Source organism: Oncorhynchus mykiss, chromosome 10 (assembly GCF_013265735.2).
Source record: "Oncorhynchus mykiss isolate Arlee chromosome 10, USDA_OmykA_1.1, whole genome shotgun sequence".
In the NCBI taxonomy this organism is placed as follows: Eukaryota; Metazoa; Chordata; class Actinopteri; order Salmoniformes; family Salmonidae; genus Oncorhynchus; species Oncorhynchus mykiss.
In genome coordinates, this window is record NC_048574.1 from 78,963,188 (window position 1) to 78,980,687 (window position 17,500).

The window sequence follows — 17,500 nt, forward strand, 5'->3', positions numbered from 1 at the left end:
GTTGTGAGAGTGGGCTTGCAGGCTGGGTCTGAGTCTATATAAATCCTGGCTGTTGTGAGAGTGGGCTTGCAGGCTGGGTCTGAGTCTATATAAATCCTGGCTGTTGTGAGAGTGGGCTTGCAGGCTGGGTCTGAGTCTATATAAATCCTGGCTGTTGTGAGAGTGGGCTTGCAGGCTGGGTCTGAGTCTATATAAATCCTGGCAGTTGTGAGAGTGGGCTTGCAGGCTGGGTCTGAGTCTATATAAGCCCTGGCTGATGTGAGAGTGGGCTTGCAGGCTGGGTCTGAGTCTATATAAGTCCTGGCTGTTGTGAGAGTGGGCTTGCAGGCTGGGTCTGAGTCTATATAAGTCCTGGCTGTTGTGAGAGTGGGCTTGCAGGCTGGGTCTGAGTCTATATAAATCCTGGCTGTTGTGAGAGTGGGCTTGCAGGCTGGGTCTGAGTCTATATAAGTCCTGGCTGTTGTGAGAGTGGGCTTGCAGGCCGGGTCTGAGTCTATATAAGTCCTGGCTGTTGTGAGAGTGGGCTTGCAGGCTGGGTCTGAGTCTATATAAGTCCTGGCTGTTGTGAGAGTGGGCTTGCAGGCTGGGTCTGAGTCTATATAAGTCCTGGCTGTTGTGAGAGTGGGCTTGCAGGCCGGGTCTGAGTCAGAGTCAAACTGAAACTAGATGATGAGAAGTAACCACTGTCTGGTTTTGACACGTTGATCTTGTGTGATGGTGGACAGCTGGAGGACTTGTAGTGAGTGTGTCAGTGTTGGGGGGTGATACAGGGGTAACTAGTCATTATGTAGTAGAGGTATGTAGTAGAGTCAGTGTTGGGGGGTGATACAGGGGTAACTAGTCACTATGTAGTAGAGGTATGTAGTAGAGTCAGTGTTGGGGGGTGAGACAGGGGTAACTAGTCATTATGTAGTAGAGTCAGTGTTGGGGGGTGATACAGTGGTAACTAGTCATTATGTAGTAGAGGTATGTAGTAGTGTCAGTGTTGGGGGGTGATACAGGGGTAACTAGTCATTATGTAGTAGAGGTATGTAGTAGTATCAGTGTTGGGGGGTGATACAGGGGTAACTAGTCATTATGTAGTAGAGGTATGTAGTAGAGTCAGTGTTGGGGGGTGATACAGGGGTAACTAGTCATTATGTAGTAGAGGTATGTAGTAGAGTCAGTGTTGGGGGGTGATACAGGGGTAACTAGTCATTATGTAGTAGAGGTATGTAGTAGTGTCAGTGTTGGGGGGTGATACAGGGGTAACTAGTCATTATGTAGTAGAGTCAGTGTTGGGGGGTGATACAGCGGTAACTAGTCATTATGTAGTAGTGTCAGTGTTGGGGGGTGATACAGGGGTAACTAGTCATTATGTAGTAGAGTCAGTGTTGGGGGGTGATACAGTGGTAACTAGTCATTATGTAGTAGAGGTATGTAGTAGTGTCAGTGTTGGGGGGTGATACAGGGGTAACTAGTCATTATGTAGTAGAGGTATGTAGTAGAGTCAGTGTTGGGGGGTGATACAGGGGTAACTAGTCATTATGTAGTAGAGGTATGTAGTAGTGTCAGTGTGGGGGGGTGATACAGGGGTAACTAGTCATTATGTAGTAGTGTCAGTGTTGGGGGTGATACAGGGGTAACTAGTCATTATGTAGTAGAGTCAGTGTTGGGGGGTGATACAGGGGTAACTAGTCATTATGTAGTAGTGGTATGTAGTAGTGTCAGTGTGGGGGGTGATACAGGGGTAACTAGTCATTATGTAGTAGTGTCAGTGTTGGGGGGTGATACAGGGGTAACTAGTCATTATGTAGTAGAGGTATGTAGTAGTGTCAGTGTTGGGGGGTGATACAGGGGTAACTAGTCATTATGTAGTAGAGGTATGTAGTAGTATCAGTGTTGGGGGGTGATACAGGGGTAACTAGTCATTATGTAGTAGAGTCAGTGTTGGGGGGTGATACAGGGGTAACTAGTCATTATGTAGTAGTGTCCGTGTGGGGGGTGATACAGGGGTAACTAGTCATTATGTAGTAGAGGTATGTAGTAGTGTCAGTGTTGGGGGGTGATACAGGGGTAACTAGTCATTATGTAGTAGAGGTATGTAGTAGTGTCAGTGTTGGGGGGTGATACAGGGGTAACTAGTCATTATGTAGTAGAGGTATGTAGTAGTGTCAGTGTGGGGGGTGATACAGGGGTAACTAGTCATTATGTAGTAGAGGTATGTAGTAGTGTCAGTGTGGGGGGTGATACAGGGGTAACTAGTCATTATGTAGTAGTGTCAGTGTTGGGGGGTGATACAGGGGTAACTAGTCATTATGTAGTAGTGTCAGTGTGGGGGGTGATACAGGGGTAACTAGTCATTATGTAGTAGAGTCAGTGTTGGGGGGTGATACAGGGGTAACTAGTCATTATGTAGTAGAGGTATGTAGTAGAGTCAGTGTTGGGGGGTGATACAGGGGTAACTAGTCATTATGTAGTAGAGGTATGTAGTAGTGTCAGTGTTGGGGGGTGATACAGGGGTAACTAGTCATTATGTAGTAGTGTCAGTGTTGGGGGGTGATACAGGGGTAACTAGTCATTATGTAGTAGAGGTATGTAGTAGTATCAGTGTTGGGGGGTGATACAGGGGTAACTAGTCATTATGTAGTAGAGGTATGTAGTAGAGTCAGTTTTGGGGGGTGATACAGGGGTAACTAGTCATTTTGTAGTAGAGGTATGTAGTAGTGTCAGTGTTGGGGGGTGATACAGGGGTAACTAGTCATTATGTAGTAGAGGTATGTAGTAGTGTCAGTGTTGGGGGGTGATACAGTGGTAACTAGTCATTATGTAGTAGAGGTATGTAGTAGAGTCAGTTTTGGGGGGTGATACAGGGGTAACTAGTCATTATGTAGTAGAGGTATGTAGTAGTGTCAGTGTTGGGGGGTGATACAGGGGTAACTAGTCATTATGTAGTAGAGGTATGTAGTAGTGTCAGTGTTGGGGGGTGATACAGGGGTAACTAGTCATTATGTAGTAGAGGTATGTAGTAGTGTCAGTTTTGGGGGGTGATACAGGGGTAACTAGTCATTATGTAGTAGTGTCAGTGTTGGGGGTGATACAGGGGTAACTAGTCATTATGTAGTAGAGGTATGTAGTAGTGTCAGTGTTGGGGGGTGATACAGGGGTAACTAGTCATTATGTAGTAGAGGTATGTAGTAGTGTCAGTGTTGGGGGGTGATACAGTGGTAACTAGTCATTATGTAGTAGAGGTATGTAGTAGTGTCAGTGTTGGGGGGTGATACAGGGGTAACTAGTCATTATGTAGTAGTGTCAGTGTTGGGGGGTAATACAGGGGTAACTAGTCATTATGTAGTAGTGTCAGTGTTGGGGGGTGATACAGGGGTAACTAGTCATTATGTAGTAGAGGTATGTAGTAGTGTCAGTGTTGGGGGGTGATACAGGGGTAACTAGTCATTATGTAGTAGTGTCAGTGTTGGGGGGTGATACAGGGGTAACTAGTCATTATGTAGTAGAGGTATGTAGTAGTGTCAGTGTTGGGGGGTGATACAGGGGTAACTAGTCATTATGTAGTAGAGGTATGTAGTAGTGTCAGTGTTGGGGGGTGATACAGGGGTAACTAGTCATTATGTAGTAGAGGTATGTAGTAGTGTCAGTGTTGGGGGGTGATACAGGGGTAACTAGTCATTATGTAGTAGAGGTATGTAGTAGAGTCAGTGTTGGGGGGTGAGACAGGGGTAACTAGTCATTATGTAGTAGAGTCAGTGTTGGGGGGTGATACAGTGGTAACTAGTCATTATGTAGTAGAGGTATGTAGTAGTGTCAGTGTTGGGGGGTGATACAGGGGTAACTAGTCATTATGTAGTAGAGGTATGTAGTAGTATCAGTGTTGGGGGGTGATACAGGGGTAACTAGTCATTATGTAGTAGAGGTATGTAGTAGAGTCAGTGTTGGGGGGTGATACAGGGGTAACTAGTCATTATGTAGTAGAGGTATGTAGTAGAGTCAGTGTTGGGGGGTGATACAGGGGTAACTAGTCATTATGTAGTAGAGGTATGTAGTAGTGTCAGTGTTGGGGGGTGATACAGGGGTAACTAGTCATTATGTAGTAGAGTCAGTGTTGGGGGGTGATACAGCGGTAACTAGTCATTATGTAGTAGTGTCAGTGTTGGGGGGTGATACAGGGGTAACTAGTCATTATGTAGTAGAGTCAGTGTTGGGGGGTGATACAGTGGTAACTAGTCATTATGTAGTAGAGGTATGTAGTAGTGTCAGTGTTGGGGGGTGATACAGGGGTAACTAGTCATTATGTAGTAGAGGTATGTAGTAGAGTCAGTGTTGGGGGGTGATACAGGGGTAACTAGTCATTATGTAGTAGAGGTATGTAGTAGTGTCAGTGTGGGGGGGTGATACAGGGGTAACTAGTCATTATGTAGTAGTGTCAGTGTTGGGGGTGATACAGGGGTAACTAGTCATTATGTAGTAGAGTCAGTGTTGGGGGGTGATACAGGGGTAACTAGTCATTATGTAGTAGTGGTATGTAGTAGTGTCAGTGTGGGGGGTGATACAGGGGTAACTAGTCATTATGTAGTAGTGTCAGTGTTGGGGGGTGATACAGGGGTAACTAGTCATTATGTAGTAGAGGTATGTAGTAGTGTCAGTGTTGGGGGGTGATACAGGGGTAACTAGTCATTATGTAGTAGAGGTATGTAGTAGTATCAGTGTTGGGGGGTGATACAGGGGTAACTAGTCATTATGTAGTAGAGTCAGTGTTGGGGGGTGATACAGGGGTAACTAGTCATTATGTAGTAGTGTCAGTGTGGGGGGTGATACAGGGGTAACTAGTCATTATGTAGTAGAGGTATGTAGTAGTGTCAGTGTTGGGGGGTGATACAGGGGTAACTAGTCATTATGTAGTAGAGGTATGTAGTAGTGTCAGTGTTGGGGGGTGATACAGGGGTAACTAGTCATTATGTAGTAGAGGTATGTAGTAGTGTCAGTGTTGGGGGGTGATACAGGGGTAACTAGTCATTATGTAGTAGTGTCAGTGTTGGGGGGTGATACAGGGGTAACTAGTCATTTTGTAGTAGAGGTATGTAGTAGTGTCAGTGTTGGGGGGTGATACAGGGGTAACTAGTCATCATGTAGTAGAGGTATGTAATAGTGTCAGTGTTGGGGGGTGATACATTGATAACTAGTCATTATGTAGTAGAGGTATGTAGTAGAGTCAGTTTTGGGGGGTGATACAGGGGTAACTAGTCATTATGTAGTAGAGGTATGTAGTAGTGTCAGTGTTGGGGGGTGATACAGGGGTAACTAGTCATTATGCAGTAGAGGTATGTAGTAGTGTCAGTGTTGGGGGGTGATACAGGGGTAACTAGTCATTATGTAGTAGAGGTATGTAGTAGTGTCAGTTTTGGGGGGTGATACAGGGGTAACTAGTCATTATGTAGTAGTGTCAGTGTTGGGGGTGATACAGGGGTAACTAGTCATTATGTAGTAGAGGTATGTAGTAGTGTCAGTGTTGGGGGGTGATACAGGGGTAACTAGTCATTATGTAGTAGAGGTATGTAGTAGTGTCAGTGTTGGGGGGTGATACAGTGGTAACTAGTCATTATGTAGTAGAGGTATGTAGTAGTGTCAGTGTTGGGGGGTGATACAGGGGTAACTAGTCATTATGTAGTAGTGTCAGTGTTGGGGGGTGATACAGGGGTAACTAGTCATTATGTAGTAGTGTCAGTGTGGGGGGTGATACAGGGGTAACTAGTCATTATGTAGTAGAGTCAGTGTTGGGGGGTGATACAGGGGTAACTAGTCATTATGTAGTAGAGGTATGTAGTAGAGTCAGTGTTGGGGGGTGATACAGGGGTAACTAGTCATTATGTAGTAGAGGTATGTAGTAGTGTCAGTGTTGGGGGGTGATACAGGGGTAACTAGTCATTATGTAGTAGTGTCAGTGTTGGGGGGTGATACAGGGGTAACTAGTCATTATGTAGTAGAGGTATGTAGTAGTATCAGTGTTGGGGGGTGATACAGGGGTAACTAGTCATTATGTAGTAGAGGTATGTAGTAGAGTCAGTTTTGGGGGGTGATACAGGGGTAACTAGTCATTTTGTAGTAGAGGTATGTAGTAGTGTCAGTGTTGGGGGGTGATACAGGGGTAACTAGTCATTATGTAGTAGAGGTATGTAGTAGTGTCAGTGTTGGGGGGTGATACAGTGGTAACTAGTCATTATGTAGTAGAGGTATGTAGTAGAGTCAGTTTTGGGGGGTGATACAGGGGTAACTAGTCATTATGTAGTAGAGGTATGTAGTAGTGTCAGTGTTGGGGGGTGATACAGGGGTAACTAGTCATTATGTAGTAGAGGTATGTAGTAGTGTCAGTGTTGGGGGGTGATACAGGGGTAACTAGTCATTATGTAGTAGAGGTATGTAGTAGTGTCAGTTTTGGGGGGTGATACAGGGGTAACTAGTCATTATGTAGTAGTGTCAGTGTTGGGGGTGATACAGGGGTAACTAGTCATTATGTAGTAGAGGTATGTAGTAGTGTCAGTGTTGGGGGGTGATACAGGGGTAACTAGTCATTATGTAGTAGAGGTATGTAGTAGTGTCAGTGTTGGGGGGTGATACAGTGGTAACTAGTCATTATGTAGTAGAGGTATGTAGTAGTGTCAGTGTTGGGGGGTGATACAGGGGTAACTAGTCATTATGTAGTAGTGTCAGTGTTGGGGGGTGATACAGGGGTAACTAGTCATTATGTAGTAGTGTCAGTGTTGGGGGGTGATACAGGGGTAACTAGTCATTATGTAGTAGAGGTATGTAGTAGTGTCAGTGTTGGGGGGTGATACAGGGGTAACTAGTCATTATGTAGTAGTGTCAGTGTTGGGGGGTGATACAGGGGTAACTAGTCATTATGTAGTAGAGGTATGTAGTAGTGTCAGTGTTGGGGGGTGATACAGGGGTAACTAGTCATTATGTAGTAGAGGTATGTAGTAGTGTCAGTGTTGGGGGGTGATACAGGGGTAACTAGTCATTATGTAGTAGAGGTATGTAGTAGTGTCAGTGTTGGGGGGTGATACAGGGGTAACTAGTCATTATGTAGTAGAGGTATGTAGTAGAGTCAGTGTTGGGGGGTGATACAGGGGTAACTAGTCATTATGTAGTAGAGGTATGTAGTAGAGTCAGTGTTGGGGGGTGATACAGGGGTAACTAGTCATTATGTAGTAGAGGTATGTAGTAGTGTCAGTGTGGGGGGTGATACAGGGGTAACTAGTCATTATGTAGTAGAGGTATGTAGTAGTGTCAGTGTGGGGGGGTGATACAGTGGTAACTAGTCATTATGTAGTAGTGTCAGTGTTGGGGGTGATACAGGGGTAACTAGTCATTATGTAGTAGAGTCAGTGTTCGGGGGTGATACAGAGGTAACTAGTCATTATGTAGTAGTGGTATGTAGTAGTGTCAGTGTGGGGGGTGATACAGGGGTAACTAGTCATTATGTAGTAGTGTCAGTGTTGGGGGGTGATACAGTGGTAACTAGTCATTATGTAGTAGAGGTATGTAGTAGTGTCAGTGTTGGGGGGTGATACAGGGGTAACTAGTCATTATGTAGTAGAGGTATGTAGTAGTGTCAGTGTTGGGGGGTGATACAGTGGTAACTAGTCATTATGTAGTAGAGGTATGTAGTAGTGTCAGTGTTGGGGGGTGATACAGGGGTAACTAGTCATTATGTAGTAGTGTCAGTGTTGGGGGGTGATACAGGGGTAACTAGTCATTATGTAGTAGTGTCAGTGTTGGGGGGTGATACAGGGGTAACTAGTCATTATGTAGTAGAGGTATGTAGTAGTGTCAGTGTTGGGGGGTGATACAGGGGTAACTAGTCATTATGTAGTAGAGGTATGTAGTAGTGTCAGTGTTGGGGGGTGATACAGGGGTAACTAGTCATTATGTAGTAGAGGTATGTAGTAGAGTCAGTGTTGGGGGGTGATACAGGGGTAACTAGTCATTATGTAGTAGAGGTATGTAGTAGAGTCAGTGTTGGGGGGTGATACAGGGGTAACTAGTCATTATGTAGTAGAGGTATGTAGTAGTGTCAGTGTGGGGGGTGATACAGGGGTAACTAGTCATTATGTAGTAGAGGTATGTAGTAGTGTCAGTGTGGGGGGGTGATACAGTGGTAACTAGTCATTATGTAGTAGTGTCAGTGTTGGGGGTGATACAGGGGTAACTAGTCATTATGTAGTAGAGTCAGTGTTGGGGGGTGATACAGGGGTAACTAGTCATTATGTAGTAGTGGTATGTAGTAGTGTCAGTGTGGGGGGTGATACAGGGGTAACTAGTCATTATGTAGTAGTGTCAGTGTTGGGGGGTGATACAGGGGTAACTAGTCATTATGTAGTAGAGGTATGTAGTAGTGTCAGTGTTGGGGGGTGATACAGGGGTAACTAGTCATTATGTAGTAGAGGTATGTAGTAGTATCAGTGTTGGGGGGTGATACAGGGGTAACTAGTCATTATGTAGTAGAGTCAGTGTTGGGGGGTGATACAGGGGTAACTAGTCATTATGTAGTAGTGTCAGTGTGGGGGGTGATACAGGGGTAACTAGTCATTATGTAGTAGAGGTATGTAGTAGTGTCAGTGTTGGGGGGTGATACAGGGGTAACTAGTCATTATGTAGTAGAGGTATGTAGTAGTGTCAGTGTTGGGGGGTGATACAGGGGTAACTAGTCATTATGTAGTAGAGGTATGTAGTAGTGTCAGTGTTGGGGGGTGATACAGGGGTAACTAGTCATTATGTAGTAGAGGTATGTAGTAGTGTCAGTGTTGGGGGGTGATACAGGGGTAACTAGTCATTATGTAGTAGAGGTATGTAGTAGTATCAGTGTTGGGGGTGATACAGTGGTAACTAGTCATTATGTAGTAGTGTCAGTGTTGGGGGTGATACAGGGGTAACTAGTCATTATGTAGTAGAGTCAGTGTTGGGGGGTGATACAGGGGTAACTAGTCATTATGTAGTAGTGGTATGTAGTAGTGTAAGTGTGGGGGGTGATACAGGGGTAACTAGTCATTATGTAGTAGTGTCAGTGTTGGGGGGTGATACAGGGGTAACTAGTCATTATGTAGTAGAGGTATGTAGTAGTGTCAGTGTTGGGGGGTGATACAGGGGTAACTAGTCATTATGTAGTAGTGTCAGTGTGGGGGGTGATACAGGGGTAACTAGTCATTATGTAGTAGAGGTATGTAGTAGTGTCAGTGTTGGGGGGTGATACAGGGGTAACTAGTCATTATGTAGTAGAGGTATGTAGTAGTGTCAGTGTTGGGGGGTGATACAGGGGTAACTAGTCATTATGTAGTAGAGGTATGTAGTAGTGTCAGTGTTGGGGGGTGATACAGGGGTAACTAGTCATTATGTAGTAGAGTCAGTGTTGGGGGGTGATACAGGGGTAACTAGTCATTATGTAGTAGAGGTATGTAGTAGTATCAGTGTTGGGGGGTGATACAGGGGTAACTAGTCATTATGTAGTAGAGGTATGTAGTAGTGTCAGTGTTGGGGGGTGATACAGGGGTAACTAGTCATTATGTAGTAGAGGTATGTAGTAGTGTCAGTGTTGGGGGGTGATACAGGGGTAACTAGTCATTATGTAGTAGAGGTATGTAGTAGAGTCAGTGTTGGGGGGTGATACAGGGGTAACTAGTCATTATGTAGTAGAGGTATGTAGTAGTGTCAGTGTTAGGGGGTGATACAGGGGTAACTAGTCATTATGTAGTAGTGTCAGTGTTGGGGGGTGATACAGGGGTAACTAGTCATTTTGTAGTAGAGGTATGTAGTAGTGTCAGTGTTGGGGGGTGATACAGGGGTAACTAGTCATTATGTAGTAGAGTCAGTGTTGGGGGGTGATACAGGGGTAACTAGTCATTATGTAGTAGAGGTATGTAGTAGTGTCAGTGTTGGGGGGTGATACAGGGGTAACTAGTCATTATGTAGTAGAGGTATGTAGTAGTGTCAGTGTTGGGGGGTGATACAGGGGTAACTAGTCATTATGTAGTAGAGTCAGTGTTGGGGGGTGATACAGGGGTAACTAGTCATTATGTAGTAGAGGTATGTAGTAGTGTCAGTGTTGGGGGGTGATACAGGGGTAACTAGTCATTATGTAGTAGAGTCAGTGTTGGGGGGTGATACAGGGGTAACTAGTCATTATGTAGTAGAGGTATGTAGTAGTATCAGTGTTGGGGGGTGATACAGGGGTAACTAGTCATTATGTAGTAGAGGTATGTAGTAGTGTCAGTGTTGGGGGTGATACAGGGGTAACTAGTCATTATGTAGTAGAGTCAGTGTTGGGGGGTGATACAGGGGTAACTAGTCATTATGTAGTAGTGGTATGTAGTAGTGTAAGTGTGGGGGGTGATACAGGGGTAACTAGTCATTATGTAGTAGTGTCAGTGTTGGGGGGTGATACAGGGGTAACTAGTCATTATGTAGTAGAGGTATGTAGTAGTGTCAGTGTTGGGGGGTGATACAGGGGTAACTAGTCATTATGTAGTAGTGTCAGTGTGGGGGGTGATACAGGGGTAACTAGTCATTATGTAGTAGAGGTATGTAGTAGTGTCAGTGTTGGGGGGTGATACAGGGGTAACTAGTCATTATGTAGTAGAGGTATGTAGTAGTGTCAGTGTTGGGGGGTGATACAGGGGTAACTAGTCATTATGTAGTAGAGGTATGTAGTAGTGTCAGTGTTGGGGGGTGATACAGGGGTAACTAGTCATTATGTAGTAGAGTCAGTGTTGGGGGGTGATACAGGGGTAACTAGTCATTATGTAGTAGAGGTATGTAGTAGTATCAGTGTTGGGGGGTGATACAGGGGTAACTAGTCATTATGTAGTAGAGGTATGTAGTAGTGTCAGTGTTGGGGGGTGATACAGGGGTAACTAGTCATTATGTAGTAGAGGTATGTAGTAGTGTCAGTGTTGGGGGGTGATACAGGGGTAACTAGTCATTATGTAGTAGAGGTATGTAGTAGAGTCAGTGTTGGGGGGTGATACAGGGGTAACTAGTCATTATGTAGTAGAGGTATGTAGTAGTGTCAGTGTTAGGGGGTGATACAGGGGTAACTAGTCATTATGCAGTAGAGGTATGTAGTAGTGTCAGTGTTGGGGGGTGATACAGTGGTAACTAGTCATTATGTAGTGGAGGTATGTAGTAGAGTCAGTGTTGGGGGGTGATACAGGGGTAACTAGTCATTATGTAGTAGAGGTATGTAGTAGAGTCAGTGTTGGGGGGTGATACAGGGGTAACTAGTCATTATGTAGTAGAGGTATGTAGTAGTGTCAGTGTGGGGGGTGATACAGGGGTAACTAGTCATTATGTAGTAGTGGTATGTAGTAGTGTCAGTGTGGGGGGTGATACAGGGGTAACTAGTCATTATGTAGTAGAGGTATGTAGTAGTGTCAGTGTGGGGGGGTGATACAGTGGTAACTAGTCATTATGTAGTAGTGTCAGTGTTGGGGGTGATACAGGGGTAACTAGTCATTATGTAGTAGAGTCAGTGTTGGGGGGTGATACAGGGGTAACTAGTCATTATGTAGTAGTGGTATGTAGTAGTGTCAGTGTGGGGGGTGATACAGGGGTAACTAGTCATTATGTAGTAGTGTCAGTGTTGGGGGGTGATACAGGGGTAACTAGTCATTATGTAGTAGAGGTATGTAGTAGTGTCAGTGTTGGGGGGTGATACAGGGGTAACTAGTCATTATGTAGTAGAGGTATGTAGTAGTATCAGTGTTGGGGGGTGATACAGGGGTAACTAGTCATTATGTAGTAGAGTCAGTGTTGGGGGGTGATACAGGGGTAACTAGTCATTATGTAGTAGTGTCAGTGTGGGGGGTGATACAGGGGTAACTAGTCATTATGTAGTAGAGGTATGTAGTAGTGTCAGTGTTGGGGGGTGATACAGGGGTAACTAGTCATTATGTAGTAGAGGTATGTAGTAGTGTCAGTGTTGGGGGGTGATACAGGGGTAACTAGTCATTATGTAGTAGAGGTATGTAGTAGTGTCAGTGTTGGGGGGTGATACAGGGGTAACTAGTCATTATGTAGTAGAGTCAGTGTTGGGGGGTGATACAGGGGTAACTAGTCATTATGTAGTAGAGGTATGTAGTAGTATCAGTGTTGGGGGGTGATACAGGGGTAACTAGTCATTATGTAGTAGAGGTATGTAGTAGTGTCAGTGTTGGGGGGTGATACAGGGGTAACTAGTCATTATGTAGTAGAGGTATGTAGTAGTGTCAGTGTTGGGGGGTGATACAGGGGTAACTAGTCATTATGTAGTAGAGGTATGTAGTAGTGTCAGTGTGGGGGGTGATACAGGGGTAACTAGTCATTATGTAGTAGAGGTATGTAGTAGTGTCAGTGTGGGGGGTGATACAGGGGTAACTAGTCATTATGTAGTAGTGTCAGTGTTGGGGGGTGATACAGGGGTAACTAGTCATTATGTAGTAGAGTCAGTGTTGGGGGGTGATACAGGGGTAACTAGTCATTATGTAGTAGTGTCAGTGTTGGGGGGTGATACAGGGGTAACTAGTCATTATGTAGTAGTGTCAGTGTGGGGGGTGATACAGGGGTAACTAGTCATTATGTAGTAGAGTCAGTGTTGGGGGGTGATACAGGGGTAACTAGTCATTATGTAGTAGAGGTATGTAGTAGAGTCAGTGTTGGGGGGTGATACAGGGGTAACTAGTCATTATGTAGTAGAGGTATGTAGTAGTGTCAGTGTTGGGGGGTGATACAGGGGTAACTAGTCATTATGTAGTAGTGTCAGTGTTGGGGGGTGATACAGGGGTAACTAGTCATTATGTAGTAGAGGTATGTAGTAGTGTCAGTGTTGGGGGGTGATACAGGGGTAACTAGTCATTATGTAGTAGAGGTATGTAGTAGTGTCAGTGTTGGGGGGTGATACAGGGGTAACTAGTCATTATGTAGTAGAGGTATGTAGTAGAGTCAGTGTTGGGGGGTGATACAGGGGTAACTAGTCATTATGTAGTAGAGGTATGTAGTAGTGTCAGTGTTAGGGGGTGATACAGGGGTAACTAGTCATTATGTAGTAGTGTCAGTGTTGGGGGGTGATACAGGGGTAACTAGTCATTTTGTAGTAGAGGTATGTAGTAGTGTCAGTGTTAGGGGGTGATACAGGGGTAACTAGTCATTATGCAGTAGAGGTATGTAGTAGTGTCAGTGTTGGGGGGTGATACAGTGGTAACTAGTCATTATGTAGTGGAGGTATGTAGTAGAGTCAGTGTTGGGGGGTGATACAGGGGTAACTAGTCATTATGTAGTAGAGGTATGTAGTAGAGTCAGTGTTGGGGGGTGATACAGGGGTAACTAGTCATTATGTAGTAGAGGTATGTAGTAGTGTCAGTGTGGGGGGTGATACAGGGGTAACTAGTCATTATGTAGTAGTGGTATGTAGTAGTGTCAGTGTGGGGGGTGATACAGGGGTAACTAGTCATTATGTAGTAGAGGTATGTAGTAGTGTCAGTGTGGGGGGGTGATACAGTGGTAACTAGTCATTATGTAGTAGTGTCAGTGTTGGGGGTGATACAGGGGTAACTAGTCATTATGTAGTAGAGTCAGTGTTGGGGGGTGATACAGGGGTAACTAGTCATTATGTAGTAGTGGTATGTAGTAGTGTCAGTGTGGGGGGTGATACAGGGGTAACTAGTCATTATGTAGTAGTGTCAGTGTTGGGGGGTGATACAGGGGTAACTAGTCATTATGTAGTAGAGGTATGTAGTAGTGTCAGTGTTGGGGGGTGATACAGGGGTAACTAGTCATTATGTAGTAGAGGTATGTAGTAGTATCAGTGTTGGGGGGTGATACAGGGGTAACTAGTCATTATGTAGTAGAGTCAGTGTTGGGGGGTGATACAGGGGTAACTAGTCATTATGTAGTAGTGTCAGTGTGGGGGGTGATACAGGGGTAACTAGTCATTATGTAGTAGAGGTATGTAGTAGTGTCAGTGTTGGGGGGTGATACAGGGGTAACTAGTCATTATGTAGTAGAGGTATGTAGTAGTGTCAGTGTTGGGGGGTGATACAGGGGTAACTAGTCATTATGTAGTAGAGGTATGTAGTAGTGTCAGTGTTGGGGGGTGATACAGGGGTAACTAGTCATTATGTAGTAGAGTCAGTGTTGGGGGGTGATACAGGGGTAACTAGTCATTATGTAGTAGAGGTATGTAGTAGTATCAGTGTTGGGGGGTGATACAGGGGTAACTAGTCATTATGTAGTAGAGGTATGTAGTAGTGTCAGTGTTGGGGGGTGATACAGGGGTAACTAGTCATTATGTAGTAGAGGTATGTAGTAGTGTCAGTGTTGGGGGGTGATACAGGGGTAACTAGTCATTATGTAGTAGAGGTATGTAGTAGTGTCAGTGTGGGGGGTGATACAGGGGTAACTAGTCATTATGTAGTAGAGGTATGTAGTAGTGTCAGTGTGGGGGGTGATACAGGGGTAACTAGTCATTATGTAGTAGTGTCAGTGTTGGGGGGTGATACAGGGGTAACTAGTCATTATGTAGTAGAGTCAGTGTTGGGGGGTGATACAGGGGTAACTAGTCATTATGTAGTAGTGTCAGTGTTGGGGGGTGATACAGGGGTAACTAGTCATTATGTAGTAGTGTCAGTGTGGGGGGTGATACAGGGGTAACTAGTCATTATGTAGTAGAGTCAGTGTTGGGGGGTGATACAGGGGTAACTAGTCATTATGTAGTAGAGGTATGTAGTAGAGTCAGTGTTGGGGGGTGATACAGGGGTAACTAGTCATTATGTAGTAGAGGTATGTAGTAGTGTCAGTGTTGGGGGGTGATACAGGGGTAACTAGTCATTATGTAGTAGTGTCAGTGTTGGGGGGTGATACAGGGGTAACTAGTCATTATGTAGTAGAGGTATGTAGTAGTGTCAGTGTTGGGGGGTGATACAGGGGTAACTAGTCATTATGCAGTAGAGGTATGTAGTAGTGTCAGTGTTGGGGGGTGATACAGGGGTAACTAGTCATTATGTAGTAGAGGTATGTAGTAGTGTCAGTTTTGGGGGGTGATACAGGGGTAACTAGTCATTATGTAGTAGTGTCAGTGTTGGGGGTGATACAGGGGTAACTAGTCATTATGTAGTAGAGGTATGTAGTAGTGTCAGTGTTGGGGGGTGATACAGGGGTAACTAGTCATTATGTAGTAGAGGTATGTAGTAGTGTCAGTGTTGGGGGGTGATACAGTGGTAACTAGTCATTATGTAGTAGAGGTATGTAGTAGTGTCAGTGTTGGGGGGTGATACAGGGGTAACTAGTCATTATGTAGTAGTGTCAGTGTTGGGGGGTGATACAGGGGTAACTAGTCATTATGTAGTAGTGTCAGTGTTGGGGGGTGATACAGGGGTAACTAGTCATTATGTAGTAGAGGTATGTAGTAGTGTCAGTGTTGGGGGGTGATACAGGGGTAACTAGTCATTATGTAGTAGTGTCAGTGTTGGGGGGTGATACAGGGGTAACTAGTCATTATGTAGTAGAGGTATGTAGTAGTGTCAGTGTTGGGGGGTGATACAGGGGTAACTAGTCATTATGTAGTAGAGGTATGTAGTAGTGTCAGTGTTGGGGGGTGATACAGGGGTAACTAGTCATTATGTAGTAGAGGTATGTAGTAGTGTCAGTGTTGGGGGGTGATACAGGGGTAACTAGCCTCCCTCACCTCCACCTCCACCCCCACCCCCACCCTCACCTCCACCCTCACCCCCACCCCCAACCTCACCTCCACCCCCACCCTCACCTCCACCTCCACCCTCACCCCCACCCTCACCTCCACCCCCACCCTCACCTCCACCCCCACCCTCACCTCCACCCTCACCTCCACCCTCACCCCCACCTCCACCCCCACCCTCACCCTCACCCCCACCCTCACCTCCACCCTCACCTCCACCTCCACCCTCACCCTCACCTCCACCCCCACCCTCACCTCCACCCCCACCCTCACCCTCACCTCCACCCTCACCTCCACCTCCACCCTCACCTCTACCGCCACCCTCACCTCCACCCCCACCCTCACCCTCACCTCCACCCCCACCCTCACCTCCACCCCCACCCTCACCCTCACCTCCACCCCCACCCTCACCTCCACCCTCACCTCCACCCCTGTGCGTGTAGGTGTGTGTGTGTGTGTGTGTGTGTGTGTGTAGGTGTGTAGGTGTGTGTGTAGGTGTGTGTGTGTGTGTGTGTGTGTGTGTGTGTGTGTGTGTAGGTGTGTGTGTGTGTGTGTGTGTCTGTAGGTGTGTGTGTGTGTGTGTGTGTGTGTGTGTGTGTGTCTGTAGGTGTGTGTGTGTGTGTGTGTGTGTGTGTGTGTGTGTGTGTGTGTGTGTGTGTGTGTGTGTGTGTGTGTGTGTGTGTGTGCGCGTGTGTGTGCGTGTGTGTGTGTGTGTGTGTCGTACCAAAACGTAGTTTCTGCCTGGGAAATTCCCACTTGGCGTCGTAGGGCAGCTGGGTGGGGTCGATGTAGATGTAGTTGTTGCCGTGGATACTGTCAATCACCTTCCACTGGATCTGGAACTTGGGCTTCTGTTGGGGTCGGAGGTCAATGATTGATACGTTGAATAACGTGATGATGTCATAATCAACAAAGAGGGATACACGTCTTCTTTAGGAAAATAATGAACGACGACGTGGATGGTTCCACCGTTCTACCGGAACGGACCTTCCACCGAGTTACATTATTTTCCAGAGGACGCATAGAAACCCGAGTTGATTATAAACCCTTTTATACCATGGTTATAATTTAACACATTTGGCATGAAAAAAAAAATGTGTTAATTTGCAGGTTAGAAATGTTTGAACTGAAGTAGCTAGAAAGTTTACTAGATCGCTACAGTAGTTGCCGCGGTAACCAAACAAACAGGCTTGTTAGTCAGTCAGTCGGCCAATCAGCCAGTCAGTCAGTCAGCCAGCCAATCAATCAGCCAGCCAGCCAGCCAGTCAGCCAGCCAGCCAGTCAGCCAGTCAGCCAATCAGTCAGCCAGCCAGCCAGTCAGCCAGCCAGCCAATCAGCCAGCCAGTCAGTCAGTCAGCCAGTCAATCAGTCTGACAGTCAGTCAGTCTATAACAGGGTACAGTACCTGAAGGTATTTGTAGAGGAGAACCACCAGTGTGATGCTCAGTATCACAGCTGTAACAACCACACCAGTCAGCAGGGGGGTGAAGAGCTTATGGGGCACGGTGCGCTCTGTATGGACACACACACACACACACACTATAATAACCTGAGTATACATTAAGAATACCTTCCTAATATTGAGTTGCAGACTTTGTGTTTTTTTTTATATGATGAACATAGTCAGTGTGTTATTGTGGTGTGGTATGAACTACAGTCCACACAGAGAGGAGACAGCAGGGTTATTGTGGTGTGGTATGAACTACAGTCCACACAGAGAGGAGACAGCAGGGTTATTGTGGTGTGGTATGAACTACAGTCCACACAGAGAGGAGACAGCAGGGT

At 45.7% G+C, this 17,500-nt stretch overlaps 1 protein-coding gene across 1 annotated transcript in view; it reads right to left on the reverse strand.

Moving 5' to 3' along the window:
- The window catches only part of LOC110516210 (mast/stem cell growth factor receptor kita-like), a 62,989-nt gene that overhangs the window by 14,742 nt on the left and 30,747 nt on the right, over nucleotides 1-17,500 (reverse strand). Inside the window, exons 10-11 of the mRNA XM_036934096.1 lie at nucleotides 17,121-17,227; nucleotides 16,440-16,566 (exon numbers count right to left, since the gene is read on the reverse strand). Of these exons, the coding sequence (XP_036789991.1) occupies nucleotides 16,440-16,566; nucleotides 17,121-17,227 (234 nt within the window). The remainder of the gene's footprint in view (nucleotides 1-16,439; nucleotides 16,567-17,120; nucleotides 17,228-17,500) is intronic.